This window comes from Rhipicephalus microplus, chromosome 6 (genome assembly GCF_043290135.1).
Source record: "Rhipicephalus microplus isolate Deutch F79 chromosome 6, USDA_Rmic, whole genome shotgun sequence".
NCBI classification, from domain to species: Eukaryota; Metazoa; Arthropoda; class Arachnida; order Ixodida; family Ixodidae; genus Rhipicephalus; species Rhipicephalus microplus.
The window spans coordinates 163,394,665-163,411,338 of NC_134705.1; the positions used below are offsets into that span (position 1 = coordinate 163,394,665).

A 16,674-nucleotide genomic window follows, 5' to 3' on the forward strand; every position below is an offset into this window, starting at 1 on the left:
ACTCGATCCACCATTCGCGCTTGCGGCCCGCCCGCAGAAATTCCGGAATAGCGTGCGGCGATCACGGCCCACGAGGCCTGCCAAGTGCTGTGTGTAGCTTTCTGTCATTTGGGCTTTCCCTTGGGCGGGGAAAGTCTGGGGACTTCCCCCCCCTCCCCAAGGGAAAGTCCCCAGACTATTCCCTGGGGAAGGGGGGAGCAAACGCTATTCTAAAGCTCATATGGCGCCCGCAACTGAAGCAACGCCCGCCACGCCTGCGAACGTTATTCTAAACCTCCCTGTTAGCACAAACTGAACCAATCTCCGCGAATCATGGCGAGTGTGCGATGCTTCGGGTAGAGTAGGTAACTTCACGTCGCCCCATATAATGTGAATCAAGACATGAAGTGTATGAAGAAATCTGAATGTCTTTCACCTTCCAAAGCTTAGGCAATTCGATGATGTTCAAAACTGCTGGAGGTAATGATATGCCTCGAAAGTGATTGCGAGAACCTGCCATCTTACCGGTGGCCAGATATAATTTTAACCGGGGTATACTACTAATTCGTTGGAACATATAGTGACAGACGTATGCCTTTGTGTCACAAGTTTCCTTCAGAAGCATCAACATGTAGGCATAACTCAGTAAAGAAAAAACTCAATACTCTTCATCCGCAATTTATTTTCGCTGCAAAGAGCGATCTCTTATAAATGTTCCATGTTTACGTTGACGTTGATTGTGAAACTTTTTTTTAATAGCGCACCGGAAGCCTTTGCGGTGCGCTATTCTAAACCTCCCTATAGTGCCAAAGTTCACAGGTGCTGCTAGCGTAGCAACCGCACCGTGAGCCCTTGCGCGGTGCGGTCGCTGCCACTGCGCATGCGCCGTAACGTGAGCCGCCGTTCGTGTTTGCAGTCCGTCCGCATAAAATCTGAAATAGCGTTCGGCGCGTGCGGCCCGCGAGGCCCGCAAAGCGCTATTGTCGAGGCTATGTGTAATTTCTGCGCATTTGGGTTTGTGGGGCCACTAAAGTTCCTGTATTTCTCCCTATGAGAGGCAAACGTTATTCTGAAACCTGCATGGTACTTGCTACGCCCTCAAAGCCCGCAGCGCCTGTGAACATTTCTCTAAACCTCCCCACTTTGGCGCCATTTTGGTGCACGTCTCGTAATGCTATTAAAAGTTACGCAAACACCACTGAGCGTTCTAGGTACACGCAAAAGGGCGGGACGTTCTCGCGCGTTCAAAAGCACAGTCACAAAGGATAAATTAAAAGAACTACAAATATACTACCACTGTGATCAGCGTCCTGTCTGAAATCGCTGCACGTACAACGTATAGGCACATTTCACTCTGAAAATTTAAGCGCCGTTTCGAAACTACAATCACCGGCGGTAGGATGCAAACAATTAGGTTCTGCAGCCTTCGCTTCGATTCCAACAAAAGTGGTCGCTCAGTACAGATCGTTCCATGCACGATTTGCCTGCTCACATCGCAGCCTGTGAAGGTGAAGCACGATTTGAACAGACCAAGATACCGAGGCACAGCAAAAAAGCACGTGTGCTTGCGAGGTTTTGGAAGCGTTTTTTTTTATCAACATAAAGTGACAGCTGTGTAAGGGAGGACTCGGTATCGCTTTATTATACAGAAATGTTCTCTTATAGGTGAAACTCCATGAGCCGTAGGTCGTGCGTACTAGTAGCAGTAGTAGCAGGTAGCCCCTTTCACGGCCGAACTCTGCACCTGCACGCTCCCTTTTTACGGCCTTCGCGATGGGTGTAGTACATGCCTCTCGCCACTCCTTTGAGGGGGGCGCTGCGACCCTGCCATCTGCCGCCACTTCGTACAGTGCGCGAACGCATGAGTTCGGGCACGCTTCTCCACTCACCGCGCGTTGAAAAACAAGTTGCTTTATCATTGAAGACGCACAATTCGTTTATGGCGTTGCTGATACCTGATGATGCTGGGCTTGAACCTATACACCACTGAAGAGGGCGCTTTGATGGCAGTGTCGCAAGCCCCGAAGTGCCCGCATGATCGTGGCCTCTTTGTAACGGAAAGCCGCGTACCACACACCCCTCACAAAATCGTCTGGGTACGCTGAATGCTTTCTTCCATCACATTCGCGATAATATTGGGACGCTTTTTTTTTATTCCCTCAGCAATCCCTGCACTTCCTCGAATTTTGAACGTAGGGTCCAAACTCGTGAAGCAAGTTCTTTGCGAGGCTTCTATGCACTTGAAATTATGTAGTAAGGATAGTTCTCGAAAAGAGTAAAGAGCGCGCGCCGTTAGGAATTAGTTTTCTGATGTGGAACGCTGGCACATAGTGTTCATCACACAAGTTTCTGCTGCATACGACTGTCGATGCGGACTTGTCGTTCGTGATGACGTTGTCTGTCGCCATATTCTTTTGTCTCACACCGCACAGCTGAGTATTGTTTGGGAATCGGTGAGAAGGAACACCGGGTGTTCTCCCCGAACGGGACTTGCAATACGGAACCATGGTGATCGAGCGGCCATGACGGAACACAGCAATACACCTTCAAGCAGCTAATTTATATCCATGTGCGTAATGCGCGAACTGAAGGTTGTGCGACTGCCTTCTTTACTCAAAAGATTACTGTAGACTGAACACTGACAAAGCACCGAATGAAATGCAGCCGTGGTGGGTAAACAGCAGAAAAGGTAATTCACAACAACCTTCTTGTTTGTAGCAATGAGAAAGAAGAGAATTCATACAGATTCTTCAGAAAAACAGCTGCTTCTTTGCTGAAAAGTTGTAATGTTGTCAATTTTTATTTCTAAACATTGCTGTTCCATTTTAGTTCCGGTGCAAGTGGCTTGCAAGCGTAAGCAGCTGCGTACTTCGTTCGCATTCTTCATGGACGTGGGAATGCAAAGGGCTTTGAGCCTCCGGAATCAATGTTTCCAAGTGGTGTTAACACCTTGACAATGCACACCACCACTCTGTGTGTGCCGTGCGAAGTTGTTATTCAGCAGCAAGGCCCCTGTCGTTTATTTTACTTTCTTTCTCCTTATACGCAGTTTTGTTCGTGTTTGAAAGAGTTGTCGGGCTCCTTACAGCAGCTATTAGCCCTTAAAACACTCCAAATGTATTTAGAAAAATCAAGAAAAATAGAAAATAGCTAGAAAAGGGAAGGCATGCTCGTCACTTCGTAAGCGACCTCTCTTAATTGCGACGTCGTTGTCCGACGAATCCAAGCGCCAAAGTTGCTCAGTGCTCTCTGATTACAGAGCAGGTGCAGCATTGTTCTTTTATCTCTCTGATCGTTGCCAGTGTTTTATGCCTTCTGAATTATGCCTCTCATTAGCCGATTCTTCCGCGCTCACAGAGTTTCAGCTTGTATTATCCACGACCACATACAAACTTACATTAAGCGGCAAGCCATCTGGTAAATTAGTTTCCTTTTAGTAGTCGATCTTTCCTCTATCCTCAATTTTTTTAATAATCCCCTCCCCCTCTTCATCGAGAACCTTTATTCAAAGGTTTCACATCGACAAACTCCCTCGTGCCGTGTGCGCTGCGCAGAAGATGCAATGTCGGGGTCGCGGCGCTTCTACCGCTGACGGGTGCCGTAACATACTCGGAAACTCTCCCATTGTATTCGCGACGAGTGATAAAGCCACAAAAAAAAATCGCGTGGCGATGCAGTTTAGAGCGGCTGTGCCATCGCTCGTTTAGTCATTATGTCCGCTGAATAGCGGTAATGTATATGGTGAATATATGATGGAAAGATGCGAAATGTGAAATAGCAGTACTGTAGATGAGCGAATGGACTAACGGACAGACGTGCGGACTGAACATAGACAGACAGACAAACAGACAGACAGACAGACAGACAGACAGACAGACAGACAGACAGACAGACAGACAGACAAGGACAGACAAGGACAGACAGACAGACAAGGACAGACAAGGACAGACAAGGACAGACGGACAGACAGACTGACAAGGACAGACGGACAGACAGACTGACAAGTACAGACGGACAGACAGACTGACAAGGACAGACGGACAGACGGACAGGCGGACGGACGGACGGGCGGACGGGCGGGCGAACGGACGAACGAATGAACGGGTGGGTGGGCGGACAGACGGACAAGGACAGACGGACAAGGGCAGACGGACAGACAGACAGACAGACAGACAGACAGACAGACAGACGGACGGACGGACGGACAGTGGGACGGACGGACGGATGGATGGATGGATGAACGGACGGAAGGACGCTTCGCCCCACTCATCATCATTCACTCCGGGCATATGCTGTGATTTTCATGCATAACGTGCGTTAGCGCGTGATGTTTCTCAGCACATTTGCGCAGCTATGCTCTATTTCCTTTTTTAACCAACGCTCTACAGTCAATAAAAACAGTTGCTGGTTTGTGCTCGATCTGTTTAGTAATCTTCCTTTGGTGGTATCGTTTTCTATTTTAGCGCAATTTTTTTCTGCTGGGGAGACGCCAAGCACGCAGTGATAAACCGGTGTTTCCTATGCTGGAACACGCCAATCGCTTCTAATGAGTAATGATAGATTCGGTTGGACCCAGAGACCCGCAGTCGACTTTTAATTAACGCTCCGTTAACGCTCCGTATTAAAGCTCCCTATTAACGCTCCCTATTAACGCTCCGTATTTTTTACTGTTCAACAACGCACAGGAGCAATCTCGTTCCGGCACTACCTTGGATGTCAAGGTGCAGTGCCTATATGCAGGGTGTCCCACATAACTTGAGCGAAGAATTCGAAAATAAAAGGCACTTTTAATGGAGGCTATTTTAAATTCCTTCCTACAGTAAATAATTAAGCCTTTAATTATCTATCGTTTTAAACATGGGCTGGAAACCCAAAATAGTGCTACATGCATGTATATTGATATTCTAGGGGGCGACGCGCGTGTGTGCCTGACGAGGAAGACGAAGGGTTGTCTCCGCTCAATCGCTGGTGAACTGGTCACGCCATTATTGCTGGTTTTGAATACATCCAGTCCCCAGCCTCGTCGATACGGTGTCCCTTTTTTTTTCGTATTATATTTGGTGGAGGTGGAACATTCCCCGTCTTCCCCATGAAGCTCCGCAGTGGCCGCACCATTCAGTCTCCGGCCATGGCTACCAATGACAACAACCCGTCAGTCTCCACTGCCTACCTGACGATGCCCACCCCCCGCAATCCCGGTACATTATCTGCACAACCTGGGCTTGACGTTGACTACTAGCTCCGTATGTACGAGCGTGTTAGCCAGACACACCGATGGGACCCTACAATATGCTCGCCAATGTAATATTTTACTTGGACGGCACCCCACGTGTCTGGTTTGACGCCCATAAGACCAAGCTCACCAGCTGGGATACATTCAAAAAGAGACTACGCGACATCTTTGGGGACCCGTGCGGGCGCGAAAGTAACTCGCCACTTGTGTGCAGTCCTCAAATGAGTCGTATGTCTCGTACATATAGGGCACGCTCGCCTTGAGCCAAAAAGTGGACGAGAAAATGACAGAGAGTGACAAGGTGGGCCACATACTCAAGGGCATCGCGGACGACGCCTTCAACTTGCTCGTGTGCACCAACGTCACGACCGCAGATATGATTATCAAGGAATTCCGCCGCTTCGAAATGGCTAAAAGCCACCGTGTTCTGCCTCAATTTACGCGGCCACCCAACACGGCTGTGACATCAACCTGCACCAATCTCGGTGCCGCACCACCCATGCAAGACAGCGTGACACGAATAGTTCGACGGGAGCTTGAAGCGTCAAGTCCGGCACCATTTTTTCCACATCCGCTCGACGACGGCGCCGCACAAACGCCTCTGGCGGTCTCCATTATTCCAGCCGTCGTGAGGCAGCAAATTGCAAAGCTCGGTTTTCCTGTGGCCTGCTCTGTCTCCCGACCCACCTCCAGACCAATGACAATAAATGCATCACGCCATGACTCACATTTTCTTCCGCGATCCCGCAATCCGAGGGAATGGAGAACTGCAGACGACAAACCTATCTGCTTCCACTGCCACCGAGTTGGCCATATCTCCCACTACTGCCACAGCACTCTGACGCCCTCAAACTGGAGCCCATTTTCCTCTTCTCGGCCTTACGAGGACTCCCGTCGGTATTCGCCCAGTCGTGTGTACCCTTCTTCCGACGTCCCTAACAGCCGCTCCACCGCTCGCTCGCCGGCACCTCAACGCCGCCGTTCCCCATCGCCCCAACCACGCCGCTAGCCGTCGCCGGTCAACTATGGATCCTCTCGGACGAAAAACTAGACCATGCAGCTCCGGTAGGTTGTGCTGCATCAATATCCACTGATCCAAATCTTCCGTTGACACTCCCCACTAATACGAACTTGATTGAGATGTATGTGGACGGCATTTCTTTGACGGCGTTAGTTGATACTGGAGCTCAAGTGTCCATAATGAGTGCTCACCTGTGTCGCCTACTCAAAAACGTCCTCACGCCTGCATCGACTAAAGCCCTCCACGTAGCTGTTGGTGGAACCGTGGCCATCACTGGAAGGTGTACCGCTCGTGTTAGCATGTCCCCGTTTTATTTACGGTGCTTGAAAATTGCCCTCACGACCTAATCTTCGACAGTTCCATTGCCACATTCGGAAAGCTTTCTTTGGCCGCGTCATTGCGGTTGTGACCTTGGAATGGAAGTGGGAGGTTGGCGAGAGGGTGATCTTATGTATTTCTGTGGTTGAGGATGTGATATGAATTGTGGCGCTTTGCTGTGCTGGAGGAGAGTTCATTGCCTCGTAACTGCTTTGTTTCTAGAACTTCTAAGCTATTCATAATCATCGCTATTGCCTTAGCCATTTGGTTCATTTCATCCCGTTTTTATTAGATTTTTTATCTCCTCAAGGGTCTTTTTTATATCAGCTAATGTTCTATCTACCATTGCGTCATCTTGTTTAACACTTCTCGCTTCAGCCTTGAGTTTGAGAGGAGGGGAATCATCCCCTTGGTCCATCTTGTTCTCTCGGATGTCAGTTATTTCTTTTGTGCTCGCATGTGGAGCGGGAGTTACCTGGCCTACTGGGCATTTTTTCTCTTTGAAGATTTTTATTTCACCACTCATACGTGCTAGCATTATCCTCAGCTGCGCGTTATTGTCCCTTAAATCCCTTAACTCATTGGTAATGGCAGTCTCCCCGTCAACCCTCGGACGCGCGCCCTCGACCACGTCTGCCCAGCTCACCTTAAATTTCGGATCTCCTGTAGTGGGTGACCTTGTTGTGGACCGACACCTGGATCGAGATTGGCGTCGTGTCCCCGGTTTTCTGGAGTCAAAATGGGATGAAGATCGACGGGTCGATGGAGATCTTGATCTCGTGCTCAACCTTGTTCTGGACCTTGAGCGCAGTTCCTTTGCTTCTGGGAGACCAGATTTTCCGCGAAAAGCAGCCTTCTCTTCTCTTGATGTAGTCTTCATAATCTTGTCATAGTCTTTGCCATAGTCTCTGCTTCACAATGTTTTTTTTTTAATTTGGCCTTGCATGTTTTGTCTGCGGTGGCATGGTCCGCACCGCATAGCTGGCATTTGTGTTCCCATCGATGACCTTATTCTGGATTTGGTGTTCCACGACCAGCACAAAGCTTGTTGTCAGGATTGGGACACACGTCTCCCCTGCGTCCAAGTCTGTTGCATTTGCGACAGAAATCCACTTGTTTCCAGTATAGTGAGCATCGGTGCAGAGCTGCCCTGTATCGGAAAATGTGTCCGTCAAAGAACACAATCACTGTGATAGTGTTACTGAGTCTCTGCGGTGCCAATCAACGTTGGATTTTCGGTAGTAACTATAGCTGCTGTGATGTCTCTTGGGCCCTCTTTGAGTGGGATTCCTTTGAAGACTCCTTTGGCCGTCATGTCCGGCGCTGTCTCGTAAGCATTTGTCTCGGAAAACTTGTCTTGAACTTTGATACGTTCTATAGTTTGATATTTATTGGTATGCTCCTGATCAGGTGTACTGGCGATCAGAATATTTTGATAGTTGTTCGGGCAGATGATATCCTCCTCCCGTTCCTCTTAAGGGATGCCGCCGTATCTTGCACCACCGCTGTTAGGTTGACCACGCCGTGCCCAGATATTTGGATTCCTCCAGTTGGTCTGATGGCAATCTTGTAACGCCCTCTTGAAAAATGTGGCATCCTGCATGCTTTGCGTATCTGGACTAGTGTTCCTTTCCTGGGTGCATCGTTGCGCTCAACAGACCGCGTCGGCGACGAGTTGCTCCCGTTATGTTGGGAGTCTTGCCGGCTTGACCTTCTGTTCCTGACTTCTTTCCATCCCTTGCTCTTATCTACTTCTTCCTCTGTGACACTGTGCTCCTCTACGGTGACTTCCATTATTGTGAGAATTGTGAGAATGGTCAGCAAATGTAAAGAAACTTGGCTCTACGGAACGCCAGCCGCGGCCAGAAGGTTGCAGGAAAAGTGCTTCGCTGTTCACCAGACGCGAGGCTGGGCTGCCGACGCACCATCAGTGGGAACGCTGGTGACGTGCCTACGGGCGTGGGGCTGGGCTTCTTGCTACGCGTTCCTGGCACAAAAACGGCCGTATCTTCGTGACAATTGAAATGCTCACCTGGAGCAACGCCTCCTTGCCTGGAGCTGCGTGTCCCCTGGTTCCTGGTGATGAGCTCGTTCTGCTGATGTAGAATATGTGATGACGCTTGATGATTTTCGCCACGAAAACAAGCGAAAACTGCGGAGCCGACGTGATATGCATCCGCTCACTCCAGCAATTGCAGCGCACCCCTTTTCAAAGATGCGTCGAAAATATCGGCTGCAGACCTTCACGCCACAACAAGTGATGTGTTTGGCATTCAGGACCTCTTCGCCTTCAACGAGGCATCGTATCCGAGTTTCTGAAGCGTCTAAGTGGTGCATAATATGCAACTGCAAAAGGTAGAGTCATCGCGAAGCGAAAAAGAAACACTGCAGTTCAGGCCGCATATGTGCTCAGCGACTTCAACCCTAACTACAATACTCTCAGTGGACGCCATATTGAACCACCCCGTGAGCCCCCTATAGGCGATGAAACTTGCTCTGGATTGCACACCAGCGTCCCACCACTCGTTGAAGGCAACACTTCTTCATTCAATGAATAAGAATAATAAAGATGAAATAACAAGTAAGCATTCTCAAACCATACATAATTACGCAACATTGACCCGATACCCCCACCATACTCAAGTTTTCTCCATGGAAAAATGGCGGCGGCATTTTTTGCATTGCAAAACTCGCTAGCAGACACTACCTGCATTGGGCATTGCCAGGCGAGAGAGCGAGAGAGAGTAGGAGAGGAGAGGGGACGTGCATGCGCAGTGAAGGTGTACACCGTAGAGTTTCCTAATATACACTAGAGGGAACTCTGGCGCTAGTGTCTATGGGAGCTGCAACGCACGGCGCTTCAGCGAGCATGGGAATGATGGGTAGTACACACGTTTGTCTAATATTCGTAATTCTGGCCTGCTTTTCGCTCCGTGTAGTTTCGTGCGACTTGGAGTTGTTTTCTCATGAAACAAAAATCAGCAAATGTTCAGCGGTTGCGCTTCACCACCTTATTCTTTTAGACTTACCTTTCCAAATCTGGTCACAAAGTTCAAAAGGGTTGAATCTTTCTTTCAAAACAAAACCGAAACACAGCAATAAACGAAGCCGATTCGCTGCCCGCAAGTACGAAGACTAGGGAAATGTGTGTAGTACCCATCATTCTCATGGTCGCTGAACGATCGCAGCGACGTAGTCTCCTGTAGTTGATTTTGGAAAACTCTATGGTGTAAACAACACCGGCGACACAGGGAGGGATGCCTAGAGAATAGACGGTTGAGCTACAATGCCTAGTGGAGCGAGCGTTGGTCAGCAGACGCTGCCTTCGTCAGCGTTGCCAGGCGAGAGAGCGAGGAGGGGTGGTCACGCCACCGCACATAGGATTTCACCCCACTCCTCGGTGTAAGATATTTGTATCTTACACCGTGCTTCGCTCTAAGATGCTTCGCATCTAAAATACCGACGCTTACCCTGTTGCCACCTCAGCCAATATGCTTTCCCGCTAAGCAGACTCCTGTTTCGCTCACTGCATATGTAAATGCCTATGCGCCTATCAAGTAGTCCGTATGCCTACTTAATTTAAGCGCTCTCCACGGATGTTGTTTCTATGTTTGCAACTGTTGAAACCTACATGAAAGGCCACCTAAATATGGTGATCGCGCACCTGCAGAAGAGCTGATTCTAATTTGCGCTCGGTGAACTATCATCCTTAACACGAGAGTTATTAATTAGCTTCAATCAAAAGGGCAGATACTTGTACACAAAACGAACGCTAGGAGAATTACCCTCGGCAGCGTCATCTCCCCTTGATGTTGGTCGCTCCAGCTACATTACATGCCCAATCTGCCCGTCTCCTACCCCTACCAAACCCGTCCGCTAGGGCAAACCAGTTCATTAAAGCACTGCACTGACACCGGCAGCACCACTCCGGTAATGAAAATGACAGGCGTGGTTCCACAATACGAAAACGATAACCAGCTGCAGCGCATACAACATACGCGAGTTGTTGGGCCAATCTGCCGGCTGCAAGCCAGCCGCTAAGAACTTGACATAAGTGTTCAGACATCGATGGAGTCGCCACTGGTGCGTATATACAAGATGTCTTGACCCTTTCTCGCAAACTTGACATCCCCCTGTTCAAAGCCAACAAGGCAGTGCACGTGCTCAGGCGCTTTGAGACAACGGCATTTACTTCATTTTCAAAAGCTGTTCAACGGTTCAAGATGCTATCTCGCGGTGTAAACTCTCTGAGGAAGCCTAAAGCCGTCACGTTGCCCACCACTTCACCAGTCTTCACCACACTGCTGTGACGTTAACTTGGGAGGACTTGTGCTGCGCACATGTTCACACCCAGCACACTCCATACTTTGACGACATTATAAAAAATCCTTCGCCACGAAATTGAATCCATATCACCGGCACCCTTGAAGGCACTGGCGCAGAGTGATCCTCTGTCAACCATATCGCTCATACAAACCATTCTGCACGAAGAACCACCATGTGTGAAGACACCCGACTAAAGGCTGATTTGCTTTCAATGCGAACGAGTTCGACCCATGTTGGGTCACTGCTAAAGCACGTGGCCTTCAACTCGCGGACATGCCCAGCCTGACTTGCTTTCAATGCGAACGAATTCGACACATGTTGGGTCACTGCTAAAGCACGTGGCCTTCAACTCGCACACATGTCCAGCCATATTTTAAAGTCCACTCATCAGCCCACTACAACCCCGACCCAGTAGAGTCACTTGGCTTTACCACAACATTGACTTTTCCAGTCTTCACTAGCAAGCCGCTCTCTTAATGTGAAACAAATGAATGAACTAGACGTTTTGCCGTATCACGCCTGCCTTCCCTCCCTATGTTACCCTTCCCTCTCTACTCATCCTCTAGGGCAAACGTATGCTGCAAAGCACCGCATTAACACCAGCGATGCCTCTCCGGTGCATCGACGGTCATACTGGCTTATCCCGTAGTTCTTGTCAACAAAGTGGCAATTCGGTGTTCTTTACCGACATCTGAACAAGATCACTAAAAAAAAGCTAAAACAGACCTTTATCCACTACCGTGTATTGACAATGCTCTGAATTACTGGGAAATTGCTGTCAACGAAATGGAGAACGAAAAGATCGCTTTTGTGACTCCAGACGATTGTTTCCAGTTTAAGGTCACGCCCTTACGGTTATGCACTGCTCCGGCCTCTTCCGAGCGGGTGTGGTACTTCCTTGCGTGGGTGGCCAATATGTCTGTCTTACCTTGACAACCTTAAGTCCTAACCCATTGCATGCGATTTCCTAGCGACAGAGAAAAGCGGCCGCGACAAACTTGCTCCGTCGCGGCGCGATGGCTGCAACCACATGTTCAAATGCCAAATTTATTACTGTCTTGTGTTATTACTGTCTTGTCTTCACGGCCGTCTTGTAAGACGGCAGTGAAAAGCTCTTCACGGCCGTCTTATTTTGCAATCTCGCGTTTAACCACGACAGGCTGCCCAGAAGCGTACGCCACGACGGCAACGACGCCCTTCGCACGATGATTTCGCATTGTAGCAAGCAACCCGATTGCCGCTTGCTACAAAGCGTCAAGACATCAAAACAAATCTTCAATAAGAAGATTTAGGACAAAATACGGCCGCTCTATCACTCCCCGCCTGAGGTGAGAATGTAAAATAGGTAGCCGACACCTTGATTTTCTTGAAGTACCCGCGGATAACAAACATCGAGAGCGAATCGCAACTGAAGCGAGGGACCAAGGCGCAGCCATGTTTTCGGAAATCGCCACGCTGGCTTCCGGGCGACAAGCGACATTTTCTAGTTTTCCATAAAAGCACGACGCAACAAGCACCGGCGACGAATGGGCCTCTGCGATAGCAAATCTTGTCCCTCGTCGCTGTCGTTTGTCGCTGTCGCGAAGAAATTGCGTGCATGCGGTTACAGTATCCTCTACACTGATCCCGTTGCTAATACCACCTATTGTGGCCAATTTGGGCATTGTCGCCCCTGCAAAGTCCGCATCGACGCCAGTGGCCACGAAACCGGTGCAGTTATGGCCCACCGTTCAACCATCGGGTGCGCCCATTTTATCGAGCCATCTCCTATCCGCCGCCGAAGGGAACTACTCAATCACCGAAACAAAATGCCTCGCTCTCGTTTGATCCGTAGGAAAATTGTGGCCCTATTCACATGTCATTTCACCATCATAACAGACCACCACGCACTAAAATATAGTTTTCACCGCCGCAACCACCGCGCACTCTGCTGGCTGTCGGTCGTCTTGGAAGGATCCCACTGGGCGTTTACAAAATTACTCTTGCGGGAATATTATTTTAGTGCTAAACACTACACTTTCTTACTGGAAGAACTTGCGAAGCTATCTGGCAACTTATCTTGTTATAGCACTCGTACTCCCGAAGTGTGGAAGTTTCCGCACTTTGGAACGAACATCATGCATAAAATTCATCGCGAATGCATTACGTTTCGTTTTATTCAGATGCAACGAAATTTCTCTACAATTTACGAAGTTAACGAAGATTATTTCTTATGAGTGAGAATTCGCGTGTGAATTGAGCCAACGTTTTTTGTTTGCCAGCTTCCCTTAGCGATGGCATTTCGATATGTTTGAAGCATTGCAGCACGTTTGGCGTAGCTATCGGCCCTCTTACCACCTTTGTTAGCTTCTCATGCGTGGGGGCGCGTGACATATCCGCTGATTTCATTTTCTTGTTTAGTTGCTGATCTTCGGTACATAAAATACGGGCAATAGTTGTTTTTCCTTCTGAGGTGAGTTAATGCGAGGCGAGATTCTCACGAAGGCACAGCCAAGCCGACGATGGGCCCAGCTGAGCGCGCTTTGAGGCCATGCTCTTACTATCTCTCTCTGTTCACTACTTGGCTCCGTCGTACGGCGCTGATGCAGAAAAATGTAGGCGCTTGCGCAAGACAGCTAAATATTTGGGCGGCTGTGCGTAATTAGGAATTTTTATTACCAGTCAGGCCACACATATGTTGAGCGGTTTGGTAGAATTTTAAGAAATATGGTTAGTTTTGGCGACTTTTCACTCGCCGTTTGACGAATTTCACTGGATAGCCGGTGGAAATCCTGCAGCAGTATAGGAGTTTTCATTGCAAAGCTGATGAGGTCAACAAAAGAAAAGATAAAGATGAGGGGCTGGTTTGCGATATATGTACGACACACAGCAAACCTCAAGTGAGGGCACTGGTTTGAACGTCTGCCACGTCATGCATGTGCACTCGTGAGCAAAAGTTCATCAATCAATGCCATCCGTGTACTTTTACAATCTGCGCCGTCTGTGGCGAGTCTTCGGTTGTCGAGAGCGTTTCTCTGACGAATTGCGTCATAGCTATGCTCTGGGCAGCGGTCTCGTCATGCAGAACACTTATCCGAGAGCGAACAGTTTGCCACTAGATGGCGCAGACAGTGATTTAGGTACGCGCTCCCGTGGTCCGTGTACTTTTGCACACGAGTATACTGCAGATGTCGGGCTCATTCATGTACGAAATTGTTGGTACATGCGCGCATGAGAGCATATTGTCAATTTTGTGACGCGGCTGACATTTCTTTGTTGCTCACAAAACTGTTGTTTATTTCGTTATAGAGACCTTCTTCTACGTCTCGAATGATAAGATTGATGAAAATGGCGTTCGGCTTAAAGACGAGAATGGCAAGTGAGTGCTTTTACTTTCTTACCGAATGACTTGAATTTTCAGTGCGAGGGCGAAGCAATGAATGTGATAGCAACAATGGTGTGTAATACAAAGTGAAGTACGGTTCAATCTCTACGAAACGCCTGTGTAAAAGAATACGGCCGCTTTAAGGAAAAATGATTTCGAACGCACGTAGAGGGATACACAGGCTGTCCACTCCTACCTGCCGAGATAGCACGCGCGCCATTGATCGCGACCACGTTTTTGGGAATCACTTCACAATTGCTGCTCGAGTAAGAGCCGTTTCCCTTCTCCGGCGTTTATTCAATGTACCAGATCGTCGCAGATCCACAGTGCACTGGTTCATCAACACCTGCAGTGCCCTAAAGGACGTGGAGGCACCGTGATCACATCGCGTTGGACATGCTTCAGTATGATTGCGATGCGTCCAGAATGTTATTGGTCTTTGCCCGTCAGCAACAAAATAACTAGCGAGTGACTTATTAACATTAAAGCGAAACGTGACAGTGCGCGTGCCATGCGGTTTACCAACATCGCAGTTTTAGTGACGTCACTACGGGATCCTTCATTCGTGATGCTCTTTTAAAACGTCTGGGGCATTTCCTCTCTGCTTGAGCAGCAATCGACGAAAGAACTCGAACCCAGTGATACCGTTCTATGCGCCCATCAAGCGACAGAGTTGGGCCGGCTTATTTGATCTCTGCTAGCACCGCGTTCGTCGCCCCCACTGGTGCGCTTTAAGGAGAGGGTAGGCAATACAATGAGCAAGGGGTATGTTACCAATTAGTACACAGGAGAATGTGTCACATGAAGAACTGCGCTACCTCAGAAGCCGTGGCTAGGGGTATCGCCTCTGTCTCGGCATAGCTTGTCAGATAGTAAGCTGCTACAATCACCCATTTGTTGCCTTCGGTCGATAAAGGAAATGAGCCGAGAATATCCATGCCGGCTTGGTCAAATGACTTGTGATATGGGTCCATTGGTTGAAGTAATCCAGCCGGCTTGCTTGAGCCGAATTTCGACGCTGGCATTCACGACAGCTTTAACGTGCTGCTTCACGCTTGCCGAGTGTTCTCGAGTAGCCTAGATGACCAAATGTGGGCTCGTCATGACACGCGAAGAGGACGTCGTCCCGCGTGTCCTTCGGAACGACAAGGAGGTAAGCGTAGCTCGTAGAACGGGTGTTTTTCTTGTACAGGACACTATCCCGGAAGCAGAAAAACGTCACGACGCGATATGGATGGTGCAGAATAACGGCACTATGACCCTTCAAATAGTCGATGAGCTGTCGAATCTCTTCATCCTCTCGCTGCCGTCTGCTCAAGTCCGATGAGCTAAGGACGCCTAGTAAACCATAATAGTTCTCTTCTTCCTGACTGATTAAATGCACGACTGCACGCGATAGTGTATCAGCGTTTTCGTGCTTCCATCCAGATTTATAAACGATGTTCACCTCAAATCCCAGTGGACGCAAGCTCCAACGGGGCCAATCGCCCTGACGGATCACGTATGTTCACCAACCAGCAGAGGGCATGGTGGTCCCTCACCATTTCTAACGGATGATCATATAGGTGCGCGCGAAACTTGGTGATCGCCCATGCTACTGCGAGACGCCCTTCTTCTGGAGTCGTGTAATTTACATTGGTACGGGACATTGAGCAGCTGGCATAGGCTATTACTCGTTCTTAGCCATGTTGATGTCGGCATCTTCGTCGAAATGAGCAAGAACGGGTGCTGACTGCATCCGCAGTCGTAGTTCGGCAAAAGCAGCCTGTTGCTCGGTAGCCCATACAAACAGTGTGTCGTCTCGTGTAATGCGGGTCTAGGGTTCCGCTGTCTTCAAAAACCCTCTAAGAAATCATCAATAACAGGAGCACAAGCCCAGAAATCGCCCAACAGCCTTCTTATTGGTAGGAGGCGGGAAGCGGCTACAGCGGCAAGCTTCTCGGAATCGGGTGGGACTCCGCTCACTACATGGCCGAGGAATTTGAGCTCTTCATAGCCAAAGTGACACTATCAATAGAATAGGCTCTAGTACACCGCTGAGGCTGTGAAGATGCTGCTCGAATGTTTCAGAAAAAAAGAGAATGTGTCAAGTTGTACAGGACAAGTCTGCCGCTTCAGACCAGTAAGCATAGTGTCCATCATTCGCTGGAAAGTTGCGGGCACTGAACACAAACCAATATGAAATACTCATATTTCATAGAGACCATTGGGGGGTCACAAAGGCAGTTTTCTCGTGGTCTCGCTCATAAACTGAAATCGGCCAGTACTGGGCGTGGCGTAATCTGTCTGAGTCATCGATGCGTGGCAGTGGGTACACGTCCTTTTTAATCACTCTGTTTAGCTTCCGGTAATCGATGCTAAAGCGTAGCGTTCCGTCTTTATTTTTCAGTTAGGACGACTGAAGACGACGCATTTCTCGTACTTGCGTGCGAA

General features: G+C 49.0%; 1 protein-coding gene across 1 annotated transcript in view; it reads left to right on the forward strand.

Annotated features, from left to right (window-relative positions):
• LOC119168363 (uncharacterized) overlaps window positions 1–16,674 on the forward strand; it is a 75,938-nt gene that overhangs the window by 25,845 nt on the left and 33,419 nt on the right. The window contains exon 8 of the mRNA XM_075866924.1: window positions 14,166–14,235. Coding sequence (XP_075723039.1) covers window positions 14,166–14,235 — 70 coding nt within the window. The remainder of the gene's footprint in view (window positions 1–14,165; window positions 14,236–16,674) is intronic.